This window comes from Eleutherodactylus coqui, chromosome 2, assembly GCF_035609145.1.
Source record: "Eleutherodactylus coqui strain aEleCoq1 chromosome 2, aEleCoq1.hap1, whole genome shotgun sequence".
Lineage (NCBI taxonomy): Eukaryota > Metazoa > Chordata > Amphibia > Anura > Eleutherodactylidae > Eleutherodactylus > Eleutherodactylus coqui.
The window spans coordinates 53,122,674-53,148,043 of record NC_089838.1 but is presented as its reverse complement, the minus strand read 5'-3'; the positions used below and the strand labels follow the sequence as shown (position 1 = coordinate 53,148,043).

At 44.1% G+C, this 25,370-nt stretch overlaps 2 protein-coding genes across 6 annotated transcripts in view; both read left to right on the top strand.

Moving 5' to 3' along the window:
• Positions 1–5,529, top strand: part of ADA2 (adenosine deaminase 2) — a 43,063-nt gene extending 37,534 nt beyond the window's left edge. For all 4 annotated transcript variants that reach the window (XM_066590985.1, XM_066590987.1, XM_066590984.1 and 1 more), the window contains 3 exons: positions 4,072–4,229; positions 4,319–4,521; positions 4,698–5,529. In XM_066590985.1, coding sequence (XP_066447082.1) covers positions 4,072–4,229; positions 4,319–4,521; positions 4,698–4,809 — 473 coding nt within the window. In that variant the 3' untranslated portion in view covers positions 4,810–5,529. The remainder of the gene's footprint in view (positions 1–4,071; positions 4,230–4,318; positions 4,522–4,697) is intronic.
• Positions 5,530–8,580: 3,051 nt separating this feature from the next.
• The window catches only part of HDHD5 (haloacid dehalogenase like hydrolase domain containing 5), a 53,244-nt gene continuing 36,454 nt past the window's right edge, over positions 8,581–25,370 (top strand). The window contains exons 1-3 of one of the 2 annotated variants that reach the window (XM_066589786.1): positions 8,581–8,699; positions 11,493–11,647; positions 23,044–23,247. In XM_066589786.1, coding sequence (XP_066445883.1) covers positions 11,519–11,647; positions 23,044–23,247 — 333 coding nt within the window. In that variant the 5' untranslated portion in view covers positions 8,581–8,699; positions 11,493–11,518. Of the gene's footprint in view, positions 8,700–8,746; positions 8,850–11,492; positions 11,648–23,043; positions 23,248–25,370 lie in introns of those variants that run through there. The other variant, XM_066589787.1, reaches the window with a different exon arrangement.

Here is a 25,370-nt window from a genome sequence, read left to right as displayed (position 1 = left end):
TGAGCCCGCGCTCGGTCCGCCACCCGGTCTCCCCGAACAAAGGTCGAGGGATGTGTCCCCCAGCTCCGACCGAAACAGATTCCATATATTGTACTGCAGTAACTTAACCAAAACTTTACAATTGTGATTACATCAACAGCAGGTTGCCAAAATGTTACAAACATCATAACATTTAACTTAACTTAAACGTGCGTGTGATAACGGGGAAGACTGTGCACCCAATAAACGATGGTAGATCTGGGCACAGTCAGGCAGATTAATTCTGCTTAGAGCTCTAGGCCCCCATTATCCCAGGTACATATGCTTCTCTGCCCGACTGGAGTTTCTTGTGCTTGATTTAACCGGTAAGAATTTTTCTAAATATGTAGCAGGTTCTTTCTATAATTTCCCCTATTTAATTAGATCCTGCTGCCTAGAAGTGGCACTCAGGGGGGTGGAAGGATGGTGGTGGCGGGGAGGGGGGAGAAAGAAGACAGACAGGGAGCAGACGCCGGTGTATGCGTGTACGATCTTAGAGGCCATGGGGGGCGTTGAATTGATCGTGGTCCGGCGTCCAGGCCCCTCATCTCCCTCCTCTCTCCCAGGCAAGCCTGTCAAGAGGTCGCCGACGTCTAGGTCCGAGGGGGGGTGGGGGGATACTGGTAGTCAAGAGGGTGAGAGGTGGGGCAAACAGGAAACGGGCACAGGTGTATACATTTGCATTCTTAAAAAACATAGGGGATATCAGACTGACCGTAACCGAGCGCCCAAGTCCTTCGTCCCCCCTCCCCCTCCCGGGTAAACCTGTCAGAAGATCATTGACGTCTGGGCGATCTCGGCATACGGTTGAGCCAGTCCTCAGCCTCCTCTGGAGTGGAGAAGAAGGTGGCTCGTTCATTATGTACCACGCGCAGGCGAGCTGGGTACATCATGGAGTACGGTATGGCGGCCTCTCTCAAGCGGCGCTTGACAGCCACGAAGGACGCTCTGGTTTTCTGAAGGGCGGCCGAAAAATCTGGGAAAAGAGAAATGTTAGCGTTCTGATATTGGAGGTTCTGCACTCGCCTCGCTGCCTGGAGGGCAATATCTTTATCTTTGCTGCTGAGGAGTCTTGCCAGCATCGGTCTTGGGGGTGCTCCTGGAGGTAGGGGGCGGCCCGGGACCCTGTGGGCCCGCTCAATGGCAAAGGCCGCGGTGAATTTGGCCTCTGGCAAGAATTCTTTCAGCCAGGTTTCCATGAAGGAGCAGGGATCTTGACCCTCGGCGCGTTCCGGTAGTCCTATTATTCGGAGGTTGTTTCTGCGCAGCCTGTTTTCCAGGTCGTCTGCTCGCTGGGACCAGGTGTTCACCGCTTTGTCGAGTTCTGTGAGTTTGTCTGGTATTGGAGCCATGATGTCTTCGAGTTGCGATATACGTGTCTTGGCCTCTCCTACTCTGCTGCTGAGGTTGTGCATATCTTGTCGCAACAGTCCTACATCAATTTTAACCTCCTCGATTTTACCGGTTAGGGAGGTAGTGCTGGTTTGTATGGCCTCTAGGAGCTGCGCTGTGACCTGCCTGAGCGTTGGTTCCTTTTCGGTCTCTGGGGAGAGGGCGGAGCCTGAGGCCCCGCTCGCATCTTCGTCTGATCTGGGTGATCAACGCGGGGTGTCTGCTGTCGTTTCGAGTGCGTAGGCTTTGAGACGCTCCGTTATCGGTGGAGGGGTATTGCGGCTCATCTTGGAAGACTTGCGGTTGGCCCGCTTGCAGGAGGAGAGCGGTGGCGGTATGTTTGCGGTCTTCGTGCACCGGGAGGTCAGTAGAGGTCCTTCTTGCGAGCGAGGGTTTGAGATGTATGAGCGCTCTCCGTTGCGTCGGGGTGGGAAGTTTGGGATTCAGAAATTACTGAGCTGGCCCGCTTGTGGGAGGAGAGCGGTGGTGGTATGTTTACGATCTTCGTCCACTGGGAGGTCAGTAGAGGATCTTCTTGTGAGCAAGGGTTTGAGATGTATGAATACGCTCCGTTGCGGCTGGGTGGGAAGTCTGGGATTCAGAAATTTCTGAGCTGCTTGCTTTGGTTAGTTGTCAGTGGAGTATATTCAATATTCGCTGTTTGCCACAGTCAGAATTACGGCTTAAGGTCGCGCTGGGTTGTGAGTATAGCGGCTCTAATGGTCAGAGTTCAGCTGGTGTGGCTGCGTTTTCGCGGGACGTCGGTATGTCGTTGGTCGTGCCTCAGCACCTCCTTGCAGGAGAGATGGGTGCACCCGAGTTGTTCCGCATGTTATTATTCGCCCGCTTCAGGGGTAGGGTGGCTGCGGGGTCGTCAGCAGACAATGCGTGCGGCCTGGTGGCAATTGCCGGCTCCGGGCTGAAGTGGTGTACTGACGGGTGGGGTGCCGCCCTACCCCTTATGCTGGGGTAGTATGGGTTGCAGACGGTGCCTGTTGCGTGCTGGTTCCCTGCTTCAGGGGTGTATACGTTGTGGGGTGGCCAATCACTTTGTCGCTGGCAATCACTTTGAGTGGTCTGGTGGTACTCAGAGCAGTGCCTAGACGGATGGGGTCCACCCTGCACCTTATATTAAGGTGGTGCGGGTTACCAATGGGCCCTATTTGGTTGTGAGGGTTCTTGCTCGTTTTGTCCGTAGGGTGCTTTTTGTGCCGGGCTACTGTTGTGGCTGGGGGGGGGGGGCTGTACTCCCCTCGGTCCCTGTAGTGCAGAGGGGGCAGTCCGGTGGCCGCTGTGCCGCTTCCCCTCTTCCTTCCCGCACCCCACCGCCTCTCACCGTTGTATCGGGTGCCCTCTATGTCAGGGTGCCAGGTCTGGAGCCCGGCGCCGGCCGGTCGGTGTCTGCCTCTCACCGAGGCTCCTCCTCCTTCTCTATGCCGCGAGGAGCCTCCGGGTATTCAGGGCTGCCAAGTCTCGGCTTTCCTGCGGCTCTCGCCGCTCTGCTCGGTCTCCCGATCCTGCGCTTTGCCGCCGCAGAGGATTCCGGCGTCCCGCCGGGTCTTCTTATGTGAGGGAGCTGTGGAGCGCGCGCCGTCCGCCGCGACCGGAAGTGCCGGAGTCCAGGGAGCAGGCCCGCGGCCGGTATCTGCCGATTTCGCCGTCGGATGCCTGCTAAATCTCTCCTGTCCTCGCTGGGGGTGATCACCTGCGTCCAGGTGAGTTCTTTTGCCGTTTATTTTCGTCGGGCAGTCAGGATGGGTGCAGGATAATGGGGATTGTCACGGAGCTCAGGCTCTGTGCGTCCTCACAGCATGGCTGCTAGACACGCCCCCCGAGCAAAACATTTTAACAGTGCTGGATACCGGGTGGTGCCTTAGCGGCAATAAAAGGGTGGGAGTGGCACAGCATGGTGTGGGAGTGGCATAGCACGGTGTGGGAGTGGAATAGCACAGTGTGGGAGAGGCATAGTACGGTGTGGGAGTAGTTGGAGCTACTCATGCTTGTCGGAAAATCAGATGCTCCTCTCTACTGGTGGTCTGTAGGGGGCGTCCTGAGCCTGGTCACCTTGTGTGCCCTGACACATCCACTGCCCTAATCCCAACACCTCCTAACAGTCTGGTCAGAACGGCCCAGTGGGGCATAATTCATCGATACAACAATCCAATTTCTCCCATCCCAATAACGTGCCCCATCTCAGACTCTGGTAACGGGGTAAATCTCTTCTCTGCGTCGTAGAGGCGTCTAGTAGTCAACAAGCTCTACACAAGCAGAAGAAGAGGTCCACTACACACAAGGAGCCTCTGGGAGCCTTTGGTAGTCTCTTTTAGGGCTTCGGTGACAAGACCGTTCATCTAATCACACATCATTTACATATCTGCCCGAGATGGAACTGCATGTTGACAACTTCTTCTGGGGATGGATTGTTTTTTGACAAAGAGTGTATATAGAGTAAAATAAATTATGCCATCACCTAGTGTTATATGTTGCTACTGCAAACAATATTTCTAAGACAGTTACTGCATCTGAGATTTCAGGTTTTCACCATTGGGCGGAGGTTATCAGTGATTATATTTAGATAACATACAACTCCACATTTGTCTTACATTTTATGGTGTCCTTTGGGTGGATTATGATTATATTACTGTGTATTAATATTTTCAGGCTGGCAAGGCATGGATGTTGATGAAAATGTGCTGGATGCCTTGTTACTGAACACTTCCCGGATCGGTCATGGATACGCCCTCCTCAAACACCCCGTGGCCCGAGAGATCTCTCTGAGGATGAATGTTCCCTTAGAGATCTGTCCAGTTTCTAATCAGGTCAGCTGTGACACCACCATCTTGACTGTATGTGACCAAACACTTCATCTCGCGCCTCGTCCACATTGACCCTTGCTTCTCCTCTACAGGTCCTCCTCTTGGTGTCTGACCTGCGCAACCACCCAGCGGCTAATCTACTGGCCAACAATCATCCCCTGGTCATCAGCTCGGACGACCCTTCCATTTTTGGTGCCCAGGGATTGTCATATGATTTCTATGAGGTGTTCATGGGAATTGGGGGCTTGAAGGCCAATTTGAAGACACTCAAACAGCTGATAGTCAATTCAATCAGGTAAGTGACACTCACCTATTTTCACTCTGCGGTTGCCGAAACCTTTGAGCCAGGCTGTGCAGTCTGAACAAAGCCCTAGTCAAATGTGTCACTCAGGACTGCAGGGAACCTCTGTAGCCCCCTCTCTAGTGGTCTCTATAGTACCTGCACCCTTGTCACACATACTATAATTACAGGTTCAGCTCTTTGTCTCCAGAGGGAAAGGACAGATTGATGGACGTCTGGCAAAAGAAGTGGGATAAGTTCATAGAAGACTTAGCCAAGAAGACCTGGGAGGAGCAGCAGTAAAAGGCAATATTTTGCAATGTGAGATTTTATTATGCAGCGTCACGTCTGTCAATCTGCAGGGCAATGAAAAGTTCATATCTGAGAAGAGGAGGAAAAAAAGCAAAAAAACACCCAACCAAAACTGTACACAATACTGAACAAGATGAAAGGAGAATGAGTGCGTGTGAATGGGGATCAGTGTTAGAGAGATAATGACACCTAGAGAGCGGGAGTGCAAAGACTGAGGGGAGATCGAAGCGACTGTATACAAGATGTAGACATTTTACTAGGTAATTTTGAATGCCGGGACTAGACCGACAGGGACAAGCCCCAGAATCAAGAGATAATTACCCTCTCTTGGTCTGGTTGCAGCATAAGCTACCTAATGTTAGAACTAGTACCACGTAGTAATAAATCTGAGAATGCGCTTCTGGGCAGGACCCTATTAAATAGTTGTTGGTGGTAGAGTGGAGAGCATAGCTGCCTTCCAAGCAGTTGACCTGGGTTTGATTCCTGGCCAACGCATCACTTCTCCCATTAGGCTACTGTTCACATGGATGACCTCATGTTTCTTCCCATAGTCCGTACCTATACTGGTAGATGAATGGGCCCTGGCCTGTAAGTGTGGCATATGGGAACTAGATGGTAAGCTCCTCCAGAGCAGGGACACATGGGAGTGAATAAGTTTTCTGTACAGCATTGCTATATATGTGTTTTAATAAATGATCCTGATCATACGTACCGAAATGCAGCCATGCTTCATCTCCACTGCCAATCTCTGAGTCATTTCGATTATTTATACCTGGAAAAAAAAAAGATTATATGCATACTTATATACAGCGGATATAAAGTCTACACAAGCTTGTTACAATGCCAGGTTTTTGTTGTGTTTAAAAAAATCGAACTAAGATGAATCATTTCTGATTTATTTTCCCCTTCAGTGTGACCCGTTATCTGCAGAATTCCACTGAAAAACAAACTGAAATCTTAAAGGATGGAACAATCAAAATAATTAAACTAAAACAACGTGGTTGCATAAGTGTTTACACCCTCTTATATTTAGGGATGTGGTTGTGTTCAGAATTAGCCTATCACATTTAAGCTTTTAATAGTAGTCAGTACTCCGCGGCTGTTGTTTACAGTGAATCTGATTTGCTCCATACAACGTTCGACTCTGCGAGGAGGATTTTCCTGATCTTTTCTTCGTTAGTCCATCGTTGGTCTTACAGCATAGCAAAGAGATCTAATTGCTGAACGGCAGAGGTGTAACTAGCTCTCGGGCTCCAAAACAAATTCTGTAACAGGGCCCCTTCCCTGCTATCTATAAGGGAGGCTTCACACGATAGCTATTGCGGAATCCACAGTCGGCATCTGCACGGAGGCTACACAGAAAGTCACACGCATTGAAAGGTGTGTACTTTCACTTTTTCCTTCACACTCGCCAATACGAATTGTGTATTCCGCGAACAGAGGAAAAATTGCAGCAAGCTCTATTTTGCTGCGAAGCTGCACAGATGGCCTCCATTGAAGTCAATGGACCACCAATACCTGGATCATCGCCTAGTGACACTGGGGGAAATATTATTTAAAAGAAAAAAATCTGTACTGCCCATGACGATGGCGAGTGTCCGTAGTCATCTACATTACAGATAATACAGGTATGCGGGGTCGCCGGCCGGGGTCACAGTCGGATTCCGCTGCGAGAACTTGGATTGTCGTGTGGAGATGCCTATATGTCCAACTACGCTGGCTGCTATGGAGCGTAGTTGCGTATGAATAGCGTTTTTTCCCTCCTCTGGTTCTTCAAACTCCACGCCATAGCGCAAGAGTTTGAAAAAATAGCGGGAAGATACGTGTCGCCAGATCTTTCTCGCATGTAGTATTAACTACGTGCGGGAAAGATAGGGCAAGTCCTATCTTTTCTAACCCTTACTATTAATAGGCGAGAATACCACTAATGAAAATGAAATGATTGAAATCAATGTTTCGTTTCATCCCATTATGCAGCAGTGATTATCACGGCCACATATCGGCACTAAATCGCTCACATGTAAAGAAGCCCTTAGGCCGGCTGCACACGAGCCTGTTTGCAAAAAAGTTTCATTCTGTGCGCAAGTAAGCTGTGTTTAGGCGCGCCTGTATGAAGCCTGTCCAAGGGCTCCTTCACACGGGCATATTTGTGAGGACAATACGCAAGTAAAATCATTGGATGCTATCATATTTCCGTATTTTGTGCACGCATTCAAGTCACGCAAAAGAAAATGCAATGTGCTCTACTTTTCTGCACATTTGCACACCAAAGTTCCCTACAGAAGTGTATAGGGGTGCGCATATGTGTGTGCAATACACAAGGAGATGCGTAATTCCTCCGAAAAAGAACACATCTGGAACTCATTAGACAAATTAGCCGTTTCCAGCAGTGCGTCCTTATTTTTTATGTGAAAAATGAACAAGCCCTGGGCGAGGAAAAAGTACAGCAAAATACGCCAATACGCACGCAAAAAAACATAGCTTGTTCCGCTAAATCGCGGCACACGGACACGCTCAAATGCGCATATACTCATGTGAAGGAGCTCTTAAACCTGCGTTTTCTGCTGCATTGTGAGAAAAAAGGCATTTCAGCTATGCAACATGGAATTTTCAAGCGCATATTGTTGACTGAATGCAAAAAGAAGAAAAGTCACATCACAGTCGCATGAAAATAGGAAATAATGGGCAATTTTGAAACAGAATCGACAAACAATTGGACTTGCAGCGATTTCTCAATCTCTGACCATCGAAAAATCACTCATGTGAATAAACAGCAATGTGGCATTTTTGAAGCTCGATATCTGACCGTATTGTGCGCAAAAACCGCCCGTCTGTATGCACCCTCATAAACGCAGCAACTAGACAGCGTATTCAAGAAAAGCTACAGGTAGAAAACTTTTTTTTTTCCCCTTGACGTTCATGGATGATGGCGAGAGAACGCCAAAAAAAGAGAACCCTGAGACAAGATGCAATTTCTGGACACATTTGGGGGATATGTACTAAGCTAAATATGACGACAGTGAAGTGTGGACGATTTATGAACATTTTAGGCACTAATTACGTCTAAACTGATAGATCGTACGCTAATCTGTGTGTAAATGGGATTTAGTCAATACAATGGCGAACACAGTAGTTTACACAAAATATCAGTAGAATGATGCGTACCAGCATAAAAATGTGACTAAAACCTCCAAAGGAGACTGTATAAAATGTGACAAACGGTGAACTTTGTGGACTATGAGATGCTGGGTATAAACGACAATATCATATCCGTCTTCTCGCCGACCTCCAGTTTTGGGTAACTACAGAGGGCGACTCAATCGTCGGAAGAGAGCGCGCTGCATGTGAGCCCTGGTCTCCCCCGTAGGAGCCATATTATGGAAGATAATCTCAAAGACAGTGAGGATGAGTGGTCTCCAGAAACATGGCCGCCAGAGCCGGAACCACCTGCCTTACAAGGCTTGGATGTTTACGGTTCTCCAAGGCCAGTTGGCATATATTTATATTCCACAACACTTCTGCTCGATTCAACCCAAATAACCAATCACTGTGAATCAGCCAACCCAAACAACCAATTACTGTGAATCAGCCAACCCAAATAACCAATCATTGTGTATCAGCTAACCCAAACAACCAATCATTGGGAATCAGCCAACCCAAAAAAACAATCAGGTTGTGAATCGAGCAGAAGTGTTGTGGAATATAGATATATGCGGCCCGGTGATACGTTTATCTCTGATAGTCTCGCGGTTCTCCTTGTAATTACTTCTGATTTCCATGGTAATTGACAATGGGAGATCTCGGACTACAACTTCTGACTAGATTCTGATCTGGACTACACATCCCGTCAGGCTCCTCGCTGTTGTACGCTGGAATCGCCGGTAAGTGCATGCTGGGAGTTGTAGTTTTAGTACTGACTCATAGAATCAGTGACTTTACAAACCGGCGGGTTTGTATGAGGCTCTTTTTGGGATAGTTACACAGTGAGAGGAAAAGGACCCTTCAGTATTGCCAGTCCGGCAGGGGGCGAGGTAGGATGTTAGTGCCAGTTTTATGGCAGTGCTAGTCCGGTAGGGGGTAGTTGTTAGTTATGCCAGCATAGAGGAGGGTGAGGTATTGTGAGAGTGCCAGTGCCAGTCTAGCAGGGGGATGAGGTATTATAATAGTGCCAGTCTAGCAGGGGGTTGAGGTATTATAATAGTGCCAGTCAAGCAGAGGGTGAGGTATTATAGTAGTGCCCATCTACTGGAGGGGGAGGGGGTGAAGTATTATAACAGTGCCAGTCAAGCAGAGGGTGAGGTATTATAATAGTGCCCATCTACTGGAGGGGGATGTATTATAGTAGTGCCAGTCTAGCAGGGGTTCAGGTATTATAATAGTGCCAGTCTAGTGGAGGGTGAGGTATTATAGTAATGCCTGTCTAGCAGAGGGGGAGGTACTATAGTAGTGCCAGTTTAGCAGAGGGTGACATAATTATAGTAGTGCCAGTTTAGCAGAGGGTGACATAATTATAGTAGTGCCAGTCTAGCAGGGGGTGACAATTATAGTAGTGCCAGCCTAGTGGAGGGTATTATAGTAGTGTCTGTCTGTCGGAGGGGGAGGTATTACTGTAGTGTCCATCTAGCGGAGGGGGGATATTATAGTAGTGCCAGTTTAGTAGTGGGTGAAGTATTATAATAGTGCCAGTCTAGCAGGGGCTGAGGTATTATAGTAATGCCAGTATAGAGAGGGGGGGGGGGGTTATAGTAGTGCCAGTCTAGAAGAGGGTGAGATATTATAGTAGTGCCAGTCTAGCAGGGCGTGAGGTATTATAGTAATGCCAGTCTAGCAGGGCAGAGGTATTATGGCAGTGCCAGTCTAGCAGGGGGTGAGGTATTATAGTAGTGCCAGTCTAGTATAGGGGGAGGTGCCTGAGTAGTGCCCATCTAGTGGAAGGGGAGGTATTATAGTAGTACCTGTCTAGCAGAGGGTGTGGTATTATAGTAGTGCCGGTATAGCAGAGGGAGGTATTATAGTAGTGCCAGTCTAGCGGAGGGTGAGGCATTATAGTAGTGCCTGTCTAGCTGAGGGCGAGGCATTATAGTAGTGCCTGTCTAGTCGAGGGCGAGGTATTGTAGTGTCCGTCTAGCGGAGGGGAAAGTATTATAGTAGTGCCATTCTAGCAGGGGTTAAGGTATTATCGTAATGCCAGTATAGCGGGGGGGGGGGGGGGGTATTATAGTAGTGATAGTCTAGAAGATGGTGATATATTATAGTAGTGCCAATCTAGCAGAGGGTAAGGTATTATAGTAGTGCCAGTCTGGGAGTGCAGAGGTATTATAATTGTGCCAGTCTAGCAGTGGGTTAGGAATTATAGTAGTGCCCGTCAGGTGGAGAGGGGGAGGTATTATAGTGGTGCCAGTATAGCAGAGGGTGACATAATTATAGTAGTGCCAGTTTAGCAGGAGTTGAGGTATTATAGTGATGCCAGTATAGCAAGGGGGGAGGTATTATAGTAGTGCCAGTCTAGGAGAGGGTGAGATATTGTAGTGGTGCCAGTCTAGAAGAGGGTGAGATATTATAGTAGTGCCAGTCCAGGGGGTGACATAATTATTGTAGTGCCAGTTTAGCGGAGGGTGAGGTATTATAGTAAGGCCAGTCTAGCAGGGGTTGACGTATTATTATACTGCCAGTCTAGCGGAGGCTGAGGTATTATAGTAGTGCCTGTCTAGCGGAGGGGGAGGTACTATAGTAGTGCCAGTCTAGCAGTTGGTGACATAATTATAGCAGTGCCAGTCTAGTGGAGGGTGAGGTATTATAGTAGTGTCCGTCCGTCTGTCGGAGGGGGAGGTATTATTGTAGTGTCCGTCTAGCGGAGGGGGAGGTATTTTAGTAGTGCCAGTTTAGTAGTGGGTGAAGTATTACAATAGTGCCAGTCTAGTAGGGGCTGAGGTATTATAGTAATGCCAGTATAGCGGGGGGAGGGGGGGGGGGGTATTATAGTAGTGCTAGTCTAGAAGAGGGTGAGGTATTATAGTAGTGCCAGTCTAGCGGAGGATGAGATATTATAGTAGTGTCAGTTTAGCAGGAGGTGACATAATTATAGTTGTGCCAGTCTAGCAGGGGTTAGGGTATTATAGTAATGCCAGTATAGCAGGGGGGGAGGTATTATTGTAGTGCCAGTCTGGAAGAGGGTGAGATATTATAGTAGTGCCAGTCTAGCAGGGTTAAGGTATTATATTAATGCCAGTATAGCAAGGGGTAGGTGTTATAGTAGTGCCAGTCTAGAAGAGGGTGGGGTATTATAGTAGTGCCAGTCTAGCAGGGTGTGACGTATTATAGTACTGCCAGTCTAGCAGGGCAGAGGTATTATGGAAGTGTCAGTCTAGCAGAGGGTGAGGTATTATAGTAATGCCAGTATAGCGGGGGGAGGTATTATAGTAGTGCCAGTCTACCGGAGAGGGAGTAATTATAGTAGTGTCAGTCTAGTAGGGGGTGAGGTGGTGGGGTAGTGAGGTAGTGAGGTATTATGGTGTTGCCAGTCTAGCAGGGGGGACGAATTATAGTAGTGCCAATCTAGCAGGGGGTGAGGTATTGTGGCAGTGCCAGTCTAGCAGTGGATGAGCTGTTATTCCAATGATGTTTAATTTATGCTCTCTTATATTGGATTTTGACAGTTTTTATTCAATATTTAGGAGGTCTTTATGCCTGACAGCTGACGATGGGCGCCCTCTGTAGTTGGCAGCAAATCCTTTCCAGACTGGTAAAAAAGACATCATCATTAGGCTGGGCCCAAGGAGCATTGCCCTCTGCGCCACCTCTGGGAGTGCGAGGATTCTCAGCTTCTCATGTAAGTGGGTGCGCTCTATTGGGGATGGTGGTGGTGGTGGGAGGTGTCCGTGGAGGGACAGAGTTACTATAACTTGTACCATCACAATAGGCTATGAAGAGCTGTCTCCTGCTTAGAAATTTGGCAACTTTTCCTGCATTGAACTTTTGATTCAGACTGCCGTATGTAATGCCAGGCTTAGTGAATAGCCCCCAAAGTGTAATAAAATAGTAACATAGTATGTTAGTTCAGCCTGTTTTAATTTCCCCCCTGTTGGTCCAGAGGAATGCAAAAAACACCCAGCGAGCCAATTAGCTCCTATGGAGGAAAAAATTCCTTCCTGGCTCCATAATGGCAGCCAGAGTAATTCCTGGAACAACATTTGAGATCAACAACACCGCTGGTCACCTAATGTCTATATCCTGTAATACCCTTCCGGTCTAGAAAGACATCAAGTCCCCTTTCAAACTCCTCTATGGATTTTGCCATCACCACATCCTCAGGCAGAGAGTTCCGCAGTCTCACTGCCCTTACAGAAAAGAACCCCCATTCTATATTGGTGATGAAACCTGCTTTCTTCTAGACGTAGAGGATGCCCTCTTGTTACCGCCGTAGTCCTGGGTATCAACAGATCATGGGAGAGATCCTTATATTGTCCCCTCATGTATTTATACATAGTTATTTGGTCGCTCCTTAGCTGTCTTTTTTCCAGGGTGAATAATCCCAATTTTGATAACCTCTCTGGGTATTCCAGTCCCGTCATTCAATTTATTAATTTAGTCGCCCTTCTTTGAACCCCCTTAAGTAATGCAACATCTTTCCTGAGCACCGGTGTCCAGAACTGTACACAGTATTCCATGTGGGGCCTGACAAGTGCCTTATATAGTGGGAGAATAATGTTCTCGTCCCTCACCCCTATACCCCTTTTAACCCCTTCCCTCCCCATGACGTAAGGGTACGTCATGGGAGCAGGGTACTTCCCGCAAAATGACATACTCTTACGTCATAGGAATAGCACGAGATCATAGCAGATCTCGCGCTATCCCGCAGCGGGAGCCAGCTATCACTAGTAGCCGGCCTCCCGCTGCGACAGCGGAGGGGAATTGGAGATGCGCTCACCCGCCGTTAACCCTTTCCCTGCCACGATCTAAATAGATTGCAGTGGGGAAAGGGTTCACAGAGGGAGCGCGCTACCTCTGTGACTCCAGCCGACTCTCGCGATAACATCGCAAGAGCCCAGCTGGTTGCTATGGCAACAGGACGCCAGATACTGGCGTCCTGTATTGCCATTGCCTAAGATCGCTATAGTAAGCGTTAAGGCATGGCAGGAGAGAAGTCTTGCCATGCCTTATTGTAGCAATCTTCAGTCCTGCAGTGTAAGTCCCTCAGAGGGACACAGATTGTGTAAAAATAAGAGCAAATTAAAGTACAAAAAATAAAAATGTTAAAAAAAAGTTAAAAAACCCTTTTTGAATGCTTTTTCTTATATTAGTATAAAAAATCCCACATATTTAGTATCGACGTGTCCGTAACGACTCATACAATAAATTGAACACGCTTTTCATCCTGCACGGCAAAAAGCGTTTAAAAAAACGCTAATAAACCTAGGCAAAATGCTAATTTTTAGCATTTTGCCTCCCAAAAACCGCAATAAAAGTGATTAAAAAAAGTATGTACCCCAAAATGGTACTAATAAAAACTACAGTTCGCCAGGCAAAACACAAGCCCTTATACGGCCGCGTCGACGAAAAAATAAAAAAATTATGGCTGTTGAAAAATGGTGATGAAAAAATACCAAAAATCGTTTGGTCCTCAACGCCAAAATAGGCCATGTCCTTAAGGGGTTAATGCACCCCAAGACCTAATTAGCTTGTGCAGCAGCTGACTGACATTGGTTGCTCCAGTTAAATCTACAATCCACTAGTACCCCCAGATCTTTTTCCATATCAATTTTCCCTAGCAGTACCCCATTTAGGGCCCATTTACACGGAGCGATGAATACTCAAAGATCGCTCAAACGACAGTTTGAGTGACAACTTTGAGTGATCATTTTGCATAAACTTTTAAGTAGCTACTCAGCTACTTAGGAGCAATTAAGTGTGCAAATGAAGCCTTAACTGAAAGCAGTTAATAGCCCAAGGGCTCTTCTCTGCTTTCAGTTCTTGTTCTCCAGTGGGAAAAAGTGCTATCAGCACTCCCTGCAGAGAACTGCTGATAAGACTGAAGGATGACTTTTAGGTTGGACTGACTTTACCGATCAGCTAGCAGTGCACGAAATGTGCACGATGGCCGCGCATTTAGATGCAATGATTATCACTCAAACAATCGCTTTTTAGCGATTTTTGAACGATCATTGCTCCATGTAAATGGGCCTTTAGTGTATATTGGTGACATCCGTTTCTCCTGCCCATGTGCATAACCTTACATTTATCAACATTGAACTTCATTTGCCATTTTTCTGCCCAAGCCCCCAGCTTATCTAGGTCCTTTTTTAGCCGCATATTGTCCACTGTTGTATTAATTATTTTGTATAATTTTGTATTATCTGAAAATATTGATATTTTACTGTGCAGTCCCTCTATCAGGTCATTGATAAATGTGTTGAACAGAATAGGGCCTAATACTGAACCCTGTGGCACACCACTAGCAACGGTGGACCAATCAGAGTATGAACCAGTTATTACTACTCAGGGCTTTCTATCTCTGAGCCAGTTCCTTACCCAGATACACACATTTTGCCCAGACTGAGCTGTCTCATTTTATATATCAACCTGTTATGCGGCACGGTGTGAAATGCCTTAGAGAAATCCAGATATATGAAATTAATAGACTCTCCCAGGTGCAGCTTAGAGCTTACTTCATCGTAGAAGCAGATCAAATTGTCTGACATGATCGACTCTCTTCCCCCGCCCCCCATGAACCTGTGCTGGTGAGGAGTTATGCAGTTTTTTTCCTTGAGGTATTCTATGATGGTGTCTCTCAGAAACTCATCTAATATTTTTCCAATTATTGAAGTTAGACTTACCGGCCTGTATTTACCAGGCTCTCTTTTAGACTCATTTTTGTACATTGGAACCACATTTGCAATGTGACAATCCAGCGATACAACCCCGGTCTCGGTAGTGTCCATAAATATAAGAAATAGCAGTCTAGCTATCTCATCACTTAGTTCTCTTGGGTGTATTTCATCCGGGCCTTGCGATTTATCAATTTTGATCCTTCCTCCTCTGTTAGGCATGTAATATGTAGTAAGGGGTTTCTTTTTATTTCCCTGCATCTCGTCTGGCATTTCATTTTCATTGTGAATACACTAGGAAAAAAACTATTTAATGAATATGCCTTCCCCCTGTCGTCTTCTATGTTCTGCTGCATTATTTGTTAGCGGGCCTGTGCTCTCAGTGCAAATGCTTTTATTGTTTATATAATTGAAGAATAGTTTAGGATTATTTTTGCTTTCTTTGGCGATCAATCTTTCTGCCTTCTCCTTGATCTTTTCTTTACATTATTTGTTTTTTTCCCTGTATGATTTTAGCGCTTCTTCGCTGCCTTCTTGTTTTAGTAATTTAAACGCTTTCTTTTTTTCGTTTATTGCCCCTCTTACAGTCTTGTCGAGCCACATTGGTTTCTTTCTACTTGTAGTTCCCTTTTTTTTTTAAGGGTTTGAACTGCTCACATGAGGTTGTTAGGATGTTTTAAAACTTCTCCCATTTGTCATCTGTACTGTTATTTATGAGGACATTATCCCAATTAATTTTACTGTTAGCAGTTCTGAGCTGATCAAATTTTGCTTTACTAAAGTTTAGCTTTTTGTCGCTCCCTGATAAGGCTTCTTGTTAAATGACAGCTGGAAGTTGATTATATTGTGGTCACTATTTCCTAGTGTCCTTGCACCTGCACCCCCGTGATTCTGTCCAGTTTGTTAGTTAATACTAAGCCCAAAGTGGCCTTCCCTCTAGTTTACTCCTGCACAAGTTGGGAAAGGTAGTTGTCTTTAATTGTTCTCAAGAACTTATTGTCCTTGTGAGATTTGTAGGTTTCATCTTCCCATATTATATCTGGATAATTAAAGTCCCTCATAATAATTACTTCATTGTGGTTTGACACCTCTTCTATTTGCCTTAATAATAAGATTTCAGTTTCTTCTCTTGCTTTTGGTGGCCTATAGAAAACCCTTATTAGGATTTTGTTATTTTTTTCCTGTATTTCTATCCACAGAGATTCCATGCGTTCAACCCCTGCACCTATATCTTCTCATAGCTTCGGCATTAAGTGCGATTTAACATACAGACATACTTTTCCTCCTTTCTGGTTTCCACGGTCTCTTTTGAAGAGATTGTAACCCTGTAAATTCACCGCCCCAATCGCACTTATCATCAAGCCATGTTTCCGTTATTCCTATTATATCGTAATTTTCATCAGACATTCTCGCTTCAAGCTCACCCACTTTACCGATCAGACTTTTTGCATTTGTTGCCATACAATTTATACGGTTGTTGTTGTTCTTTGTATTCATTTTGCTACTAATGGTACTATTGGCTGTTCTGTCATTTCTAGCTGTACTAACCCCACCCCCTTCTCGACCCCTGTTTCCATTTTTTGGTCCCAGGTCAATATCTACACTGCCTACCCCACTGTTTCTGTTTTTGCCCTCCCCTCCAGTCCCTAGTTTACCTCTGTGAAGTCAGCACCCCATCTTTCAAAAAAGTTATTTTTTTTATGAGTTCTGGATGCACCCCAAAGAGTTCTAGAGTTCCCTATTAATTTTTAAAATAGTTCTAGCGAATTAGGCAAAAAAATCAACAAATGTATCTCTGCGGTGCTAACTTCCAAAAATGATATTAATAAATCAGCGAGAACTTTGTAAATATGGGTATTAGAGCTTCGAGCATTAAGAGTTTTCTTCAGAACTCTTGAGGTGCTACCCAGAACTCTTATAAAATCGCGGGATTTCCCCAAAAATTATTTACACATAATAACTGAAATTTTTTTGATCCGGCATCTAAAAATCAGCGAGAACTTTGTAAATATTGGTTCTAGAGCTTCAAGCATTAAGAGTTTTCTTCAGAACTCTTGAGGTGCTACCCAGAACTCTTATAAAATCGCGGGATTTCCCCAAATTTTTTTTTTTTACACATAACTGAAATTTTTGGATCCAGCATTTGAAAATCAGCGAGAACTTTATAAATATTGGTTCTAGAGCTTCGAGCATTAAGAGTTTTCTTCAGAACTCTTGAGGTGCTACCCAGAACTCTTATAAAATCGCGGGATTTCCCAAAAAATTATTTACACATAATAACTGAAATTTGTAGATCCGGCATCTAAAAATCAGCGAGAACTTTGTAAATATTGGTTCTAGAGTTTCGAGCATTAAGAGTTTTCTTCAGAACTCTTGAGGTGCTACCCAGAACTCTTATAAAATTGCAGGATTTCCCCAAAAAATATTTACACATAATAACTGAAATTTTTTTGATCCGGCATCTAAAAATCAGCGAGAACTTTGTAAATACTGGTTCTAGAGCTTCAAGCATTCAGAGTTTTCTTCAGAACTCTTGAGGTGCTACCCAGAACTCTTATAAAATTGTGGGATTTCCCCCCAAAATATTTACACATAATAACTGAAATTTTTTTGATCCGGCATCTAAAAATCAGCGAGAACTTTGTAAATATTGGTTCTAGAGCTTCGAGCATTAAGAGTTTTCTTCAGAACTCTTGAGGTGCTACCCAGAACTCTTATAAAATCGCGGGATTTCCCCAAAATGTTTTACACATAACTGAAATTTTTCTGATCCGGCATCTAAAAATCAGCGAGAACTTTGTAAATATTGGTTCTAGAGCTTCGAGCATTCAGAGTTTTCTTCAGAACTCTTGAGGTGCTACCCAGAACTCTTATAAAATCGCGGGATTTCCCCAAAAATTATTTACACATAACTGAAATTTTTGGATCCAGCATTTGAAAATCAGCGAGAACTTTGTAAATATTGGTTCTAGAGTTTCGAGCATTAAGAGTTTTCTTCAGAACTCTTGAGGTGCTACCCAGAACTCTTATAAAATCGCGGGATTTCCCCAAAAATTATTTACACATAACTGAAATTTTTGGATCCAGCATTTGAAAATCAGCGAGAACTTTGTAAATATTGGTTCTAGAGTTTCGAGCATTAAGAGTTTTCTTCAGAACTCTTGAGGTGCTACCCAGAACTCTTAAAGAATCGCGGGATTTCCCCAAAATTTTTTACACATAACTGAAATTTTTGGATCCAGCATTTGAAAATCAGCGAGAACTTTATAAATATCGGTTCTAGAGCTTCGAGCATTAAGAGTTTTCTTCAGAACTCTAGAGGTGCTACCCAGAACTCTTATAAAATCGCGGGATTTCCCAAAAAATTATTTACACATAATAAGTGAAATTTGTAGATCCGGCATCTAAAAATCAGCGAGAACTTTGTAAATATTGGTTCTACAGCTTCGAGTATTCAGAGTTTTCTTCAGAACTCTTGAGGTGCTACCCAGAACTCTTATAAAATCGCGGGATTTCCCCAAAATTTTTTACACATAACTGAAATTTTTGGATCCAGCATTTGAAAATCAGCGAGAACTTTGTAAATATTGGTTCTAGAGTTTCGAGCATCAAGAGTTTTCTTCAGAACTCTTGAGGTGCTACCCAGAACTCTTATAAAATTGCAGGATTTCCCCAAAAAATATTTACACATAATAACTGAAATTTTTTTGATCCGGCATCTAAAAATCAGCGAGAACTTTGTAAATACTGGTTCTAGAGCTTCAAGCATTCAGAGTTTTCTTCAGAACTCTTGAGGTGCTACCCAGAACTCTTATAAAATCGTGGGATTTCCCCCCAAAATATTTACACATAATAACTGAAATTTTTTTGATCCAGCATTTGAAAATCAGCGAGAACTTTGTAAATATTGGTTCTACAGCTTCAAGCATTCAGAGTTTTCTTCAGAACTCTTGAGGTGCTACCCAGAACTCTTATAAAATCGCGGGATTTCCCAAAAAATTATTTACACATAATAACTGTAATATTTGGAGCCGGCATTTGAAAATAAGCGAGAACTTTGTAAATATTGGTTCTAGAGCTTCAAGCATTAAGAGTTTTCTTCAGAACTCTTGAGGTGCTACCCAGAACTCTTATAAAATCGCGGGATTTCCCCAAAAATTATTTACACATAATAACTGTAATATTTGGAGCCGGCATTTGAAAATCAGCGAGAACTTTGTAAATATTGGTTCTAGAGCTTCAAGCATTAAGAGTTTTCTTCAGAACTCTTGAGGTGCTACCCAGAACTCTTATAAAATCGCGGGATTTCCCAAAAATTTTTTTTTACACATAACTGAAATTTTTGGATCCAGCATCTAAAAATCAGCGAGAACTTTATAAATATTGGTTCTAGAGCTTCGAGCATTAAGAGTTTTCTTCAGAACTCTTGAGGTGCTACCCAGAACTCTTATAAAATCGTGGGATTTCCCCAAAATTTTTTACACATAACTGAAATTTTTGGATCCAGCATTTGAAAATCAGCGAGAACTTTATAAATATTGTTCTAGAGCTTCCAGCATTAAGAGTTTTCTTCAGAACTCTTGAGGTGCTACCCAGAACTCTTATAAAATCGTGGGATTTCCCAAAAATTTTTTTTTACACATAACTGAAATTTTTCTGATCCGGCATCTAAAAATCAGCGAGAACTTTGTGAATATTGGTTCTAGAGCTTCGAGCATTAAGAGTTTTCTTCAGAACTCTTGAGGTGCTACCCAGAACTCTTATAAAATCGCGGGATTTCCCAAAAAATTATTTACACATAATAACTGAAATTTTTTTGATCCGGCATCTAAAAATCAGCGAGAACTTTATAAATATTGGTTCTAGAGCTTCGAGCATTAAGAGTTTTCTTCAGAACTCTTGAGGTGCTACCCAGAACTCTTATAAAATCGCAGGATTTCCCCCAAATTTTTTACACATAACTGAAATTTTGCGCAGAATTTCCGTGGCAAATCCGCCCCCTGTGAACCCAGCCTTAGAAAACTGATTATATCAAGCAAACATGGAGTGGGAATAGAAGTGAAATAAGATGAGAGAGAGAAGGAGAAAAGAAAGAAATGAAACCATGTGGTTAGGTCCAGAGAAAATCGAAACTGGTTCCAGATCATCCAGATAGAGGCACATTTCTCATGTCCTAGTTCGTCTCTGGCACTGAGCTCTTCCATATCTTTCAGGTGATCTAAAGCTTCCAACCACATTATTCTAGAGGGAGGTGTCGTAGATTACCATATTCTGGGGATTATCTGTCGCATGGCCAGTATAAAAAATCTGAGTAGGGAGCTTTTCAAATGTGCCACTGATCCTGGGAACATAGACAGTACTACTATTTCTGGCGTAAACTGGACCTGAGTTCTGCATACCGTGGAGTAAAGAGTGTTGATCTCCTGCCAGAATGGGCGCATCAGAGGACATGACCACCAGAGGTGAACAAATGACCCTCTTTCCGATTGGCATCTCCAACATTTATCGTATCCCCAAATGTGTCATTTGGGGGAATATCCTGGCTAGTTTCACTGGGGTCTCGTACCATCTTGTTAGTATTTGGTAGTTTAACTCCTGCACCTTGCTAGAAACCGACATTTTATGTGACAGGATGTATGATTTTTTTTTCCAAGACTCCTCTGGGGGCGCCACCTAGTTCTCGCTCCCAATTCCTTTCTATGTCTTTCCCGCAATTGCGCGTGTCCTCCTCAACCAACATCTGATATAAAGTCGATATTGTTTGTTGTTCAAATGCCGCGATTGTATGAGTTCTGGGTAGTACCTCAACAGTTCTGAAGAAAACTCCTAATGCTCGAAGCTCTAGAACCCATATTTACAAAGTTCTCGCTAATTTTTAGATGCCGGATCCAAAAATTTCAGTTATGTGTAAATAATTTTTTGGGAAATCCTGCGATTTTATAAGAGTTCTGGGTAGCACCTCAAGAGTTCTGAAGAAAACTCTTAATGCTCGAAGCTCTAGAACCAATATTTACAAAGTTCTCGCTGATTTTTAGATGCTGGATCCAAAAATTTCAGTTATTATGTGTAAATAATTTTTGGGGAAATCCCGCGATTTTATAAGAGTTCTGGGTAGCACCTCAAGAGTTCTGAAGAAAACTCTGAATGCTTGAAGCTCTAGAACCAGTATTTACAAAGTTCTCGCTGATTTTCAAATGCCAGCTCCAAATATTACAGTTATGTGTAAATAATTTTTTGGGGAAGTCCTGCGATTTTATAAGAGTTCTGGGTAGCACCTCAAGAGTTCTGAAGAAAACTCTTAATGCTCGAAGCTCTAGAACCAATATTTACAAAGTTCTCGCTGATTTTTAGATGCCGGATCAGAAAAATTTCAGTTATGTGTAAAAAATTTTGGGGAAATCCCACGATTTTATAAGAGTTCTGGGTAGCACCTCAAGAGTTCTGAAGAAAACTCTGAATGCTCGAAGCTCTAGAACCAATATTTACAAAGTGCTCGCTGATTTTTAGATGCCGGATCAGAAAAATTTCAGTTATGTGTAAAAAAAAAAAAATTTGGGGAAATCCCACGATTTTATAAGAGTTCTGGGTAGCACCTCAAGAGTTCTGAAGAAAACTCTTAATGCACGAAGCTCTAGAACCAATATTTACAAAGTTCTCGCTGATTTTTAGATGCCGGATCAAAAAAATTTCAGTTATTATGTGTAAATATTTTTTGGGGAAATCCTGCAATTTTATAAGAGTTCTGGGTAGCACCTCAAGAGTTCTGAAGAAAACTCTTAATGCTCGAAACTCTAGAACCAATATTTACAAAGTTCTCGCTGATTTTCAAATGCAAGATCCAAAAATTTCAGTTATGTGTAAAAAATTTTGGGGAAATCCCGCGATTTTATAAGAGTTCTGGGTAGCACCTCAAGAGTTCTGAAGAAAACTCTGAATACTCGAAGCTGTAGAACCAATATTTACAAAGTTCTCGCTGATTTTTAGATGCCGGATCTACAAATTTCAGTTATTATGTGTAAATAATTTTTTGGGAAATCCCGCGATTTTATAAGAGTTCTGGGTAGCACCTCAAGAGTTCTGAAGAAAACTCTTAATGCTCGAAGCTCTAGAACCAATATTTACAAAGTTCTCGCTGATTTTTAGATGCCGGATCAAAAAAATTTCAGTTATGTGTAAAAAATTTTGGGGAAATCCCACGATTTTATAAGAGTTCTGGGTAGCACCTCAAGAGTTCTGAAGAAAACTCTGAATGCTCGAAGCTCTAGAACCAATATTTACAAAGTGCTCGCTGATTTTTAGATGCCGGATCAGAAAAATTTCAGTTATGTGTAAAAAAAAAAAATTGGGGGAAATCCCACGATTTTATAAGAGTTCTGGGTAGCACCTCAAGAGTTCTGAAGAAAACTCTTAATGCTTGAAGCTCTAGAACCAATATTTACAAAGTTCTCGCTGATTTTTAGATGCCGGATCAAAAAAATTTCAGTTATTATGTGTAAATATTTTTTGGGGAAATCCTGCAATTTTATAAGAGTTCTGGGTAGCACCTCAAGAGTTCTGAAGAAAACTCTTAATGCTCGAAACTCTAGAACCAATATTTACAAAGTGCTCGCTGATTTTTAGATGCCGGATCAGAAAAATTTCAGTTATGTGTAAAAAAAAAAAATTGGGGGAAATCCCACGATTTTATAAGAGTTCTGGGTAGCACCTCAAGAGTTCTGAAGAAAACTCTTAATGCTCGAAGCTCTAGAACCAATATTTATAAAGTTCTCGCTGATTTTTAGATGCTGGATCCAAAAATTTCAGTTATGTGTAAAAAAAAAAATTTTGTGGAAATCCCACGATTTTATAAGAGTTCTGGGTAGCACCTCAAGAGTTCTGAAGAAAACTCTTAATGCTCGAAGCTCTAGAATCAATATTTACAAAGTTCTCGCTGATTTTTAGATGCCGGATCAAAAAAATTTCAGTTATTATGTGTAAATAATTTTTGGGGAAATCCCGCGATTTTATAAGAGTTCTGGGTAGCACCTCAAGAGTTCTGAAGAAAACTCTTAATGCTCGAAGCTCTAATACCCATATTTACAAAGTTCTCGCTGATTTATTAATATCATTTTTGGAAGTTAGCACCGCAGAGATACATTTGTTGATTTTTTTGCCTAATTCGCTAGAACTATTTTAAAAATTAATAGGGAACTCTAGAACTCTTTGGGGTGCATCCAGAACTCATAAAAAAAATAACTTCTTTGAAAGATGGGGTGCTGACTTTACAGAGGTCCCTAGTTTAAACACTTCTCCAATAAGTCACAGAGGTTTTCTTTTGTTGGGTATGAAGTTTTCTGTACGTAAAACTGGGAAACCCTCTGAAGGATTTATTATTGCCCTGTTTCCTTTTTATGTCTTTTAGTTGTCTCCGAGCTTCGGCCTGTTGTTTGACATAGATGGAGTGCTAGTCAGAGGCAGAAATCCTATTCCTGGGGCGGCTGAAGCTTTTAGGAAGCTGCTGGACCGCAGTGGGAAGATGGCAGTGCCTTGTGTGTTTGTGACTAATGCAGGTAATTGCCAGCGCCAGGAGCGAGCGACAGAACTGAGCAGAGTGCTGGGGATTGAGGTAAGACAATCCATGTAACATCCCTGTGTGGGTATGGCGGCTGCACTTCACGGTGCGCCATGGAGGTCCTTTGTGTGAATTTTGCCGTGGATTTCACCAACACAGCAGGTAAAATCCATGTCATAAATTGACGTGCTGCAGATTTAAAATGTGCACTGCATGCCAGTTCTACTGTGGATTCCAAGCATTATTTTCTGCACCGTGCGGCCGAGTTTTATTAAGATCGCATCCATGTGGCTTGTTCTGTAACGTCTGCATAGATAATCTGCATTTGTGCTATGTGTGAAGTATCCTAAAGCTACCTACACATGGGCGAGCGAGATGCGTGCGATTTAACCAGGGATGCAAGGCGTTTTTCAGTCAAAAACCCCTTGCATTGCAAATATAAAGTTCCAATCATCTCATGAGAGTTTCACACGTGATAGAGGATCGGAAGTGTTTCCCATTGATTTCAATGGGAAATATCACACCGCACTCGTAAGCACATTACACGGTATGCAAGAGCCATGCGATACATTAAAGTTACCATTGAAATCAAAGGACAGTGTGTTCTGATAAATGAGATAAGATATTGAATGCCATGATTTTTTTCCCGCACCGCGATGCGAGAAACCATCGCTCATGTATTGGACTCCATTCAAAAGAATGGAGTTCATATTCACCCGGGATTTCTCGCTCGTGTCATTGGGGGACACCGCAAAGACCGTGGGATATAGCCACTGCCACTAGGAGGCGACACTAAGCACAAAAGTGTTAGCTCCAGCCGCTAGCTATGTCCCTTACTGCCGACACCCGGCTAATCAGTTTTTAGCTTGGTGTCCTTAGGAGGTGGACAGTCTCGCCCGCAAGGGCTGAATGGTTTTGATTCCGGATGGGCCAGGGCTGACGGGGAGGCAGGACTCTCCCCATTATCCCAACCGAGGAAGGTGAACAGTTAGGAATTAATCTTCTGTTGTCTGCCTGGCCCCTTCAGAAGAAAAGGAGGCACATCCAGGTTCTCCTGCATGTTGACTCGCCAGCCACAGAGCTACCCGTTTTTCTTCCTGTCGGTCCACATCCTCTCCCCGTGCAAGGGCAGGCAATGGTTGGGATTGAGCTTTACTGGAGTTGAGGATCCGTCTTAAGAAAAAAGGAAAAGAGAAGTGAGTAGAAAGGAGCAGATAACAAAATAGCTTCCCTTGCTGCTCTGTCCTGCTCAGGGTCCCCTCCTGTGTCATGGTGCCTGTCAGCTGTGTATTTGTCGCATAGGGTATTTTCAGCCTTGCAGTTTGTGTTATGCCTTTGGGGCCATGTTAGAGTTTGCTGATCGGATCTGCTGTTTCTTGGAGGCTCAGCTTCACAAGTGTGGTTGATTGTGCTGGCCGAGTGTGGTTGATTGTGCTGGTGCTTCAGTCAGCCAAGGGAGCTCCTTGTCAGTTGTAAGCAGTGCACTCTCTGGTATGTCCTGCTGTAATCAGTATCATTCATCTGTGTTTCTGCGCAGTTTCTGTGCTGTGTGAACTGTCATACTTCGTTATGTCTGTTCTGTATGTCCAGCTATAAGCAGTGTAATTTTCTGCATTTCTGCGCAGTTTCTGTTTTGGTGTGAAGTGTGTCATACTTCAGTATGTCTGTTCTGGTATGTCCTGCTGTGAACAGTGTCATTCTCCTGCATATGTATCCAGGAGGAACTAATTGCTGCCGTCAGGCAGCATGCCTGCGAGTCACTATGCAGGGTATAGACCAAACGCCGTGCGGCTGGGTGGCTTTTAAGCTATGGCGCGGCCACTGGTTAGGGTAGGTGCTGCGCGACGGTTTCCGTGTAGCCAGGCGTGTTCTGCATGCGGTCATACGGCTTAGTTTGTGCCGCTATGGGCATGTAGGTATTGGCCGTCGCACATTGTATTGTATTTATTGCACAGCAGTGCAGGGTTTGCACAATTCGTGACGGCTCCCCCCCCCAATGGCCATTGGCCCCATTCCTAGGCGTCTACTTATCGGTAGCTGCCCTGTTGCCCCTCCTGCAATTTCCTGCAGCCAGCCGTACCGCAGTGTCGGAGTCTAGGAGGACACGCAGACAGGGGCCGGCCAGAGCCACATACTATGTGTGCTCTTGCTACAGTACGAGATTACATCCAGCCACA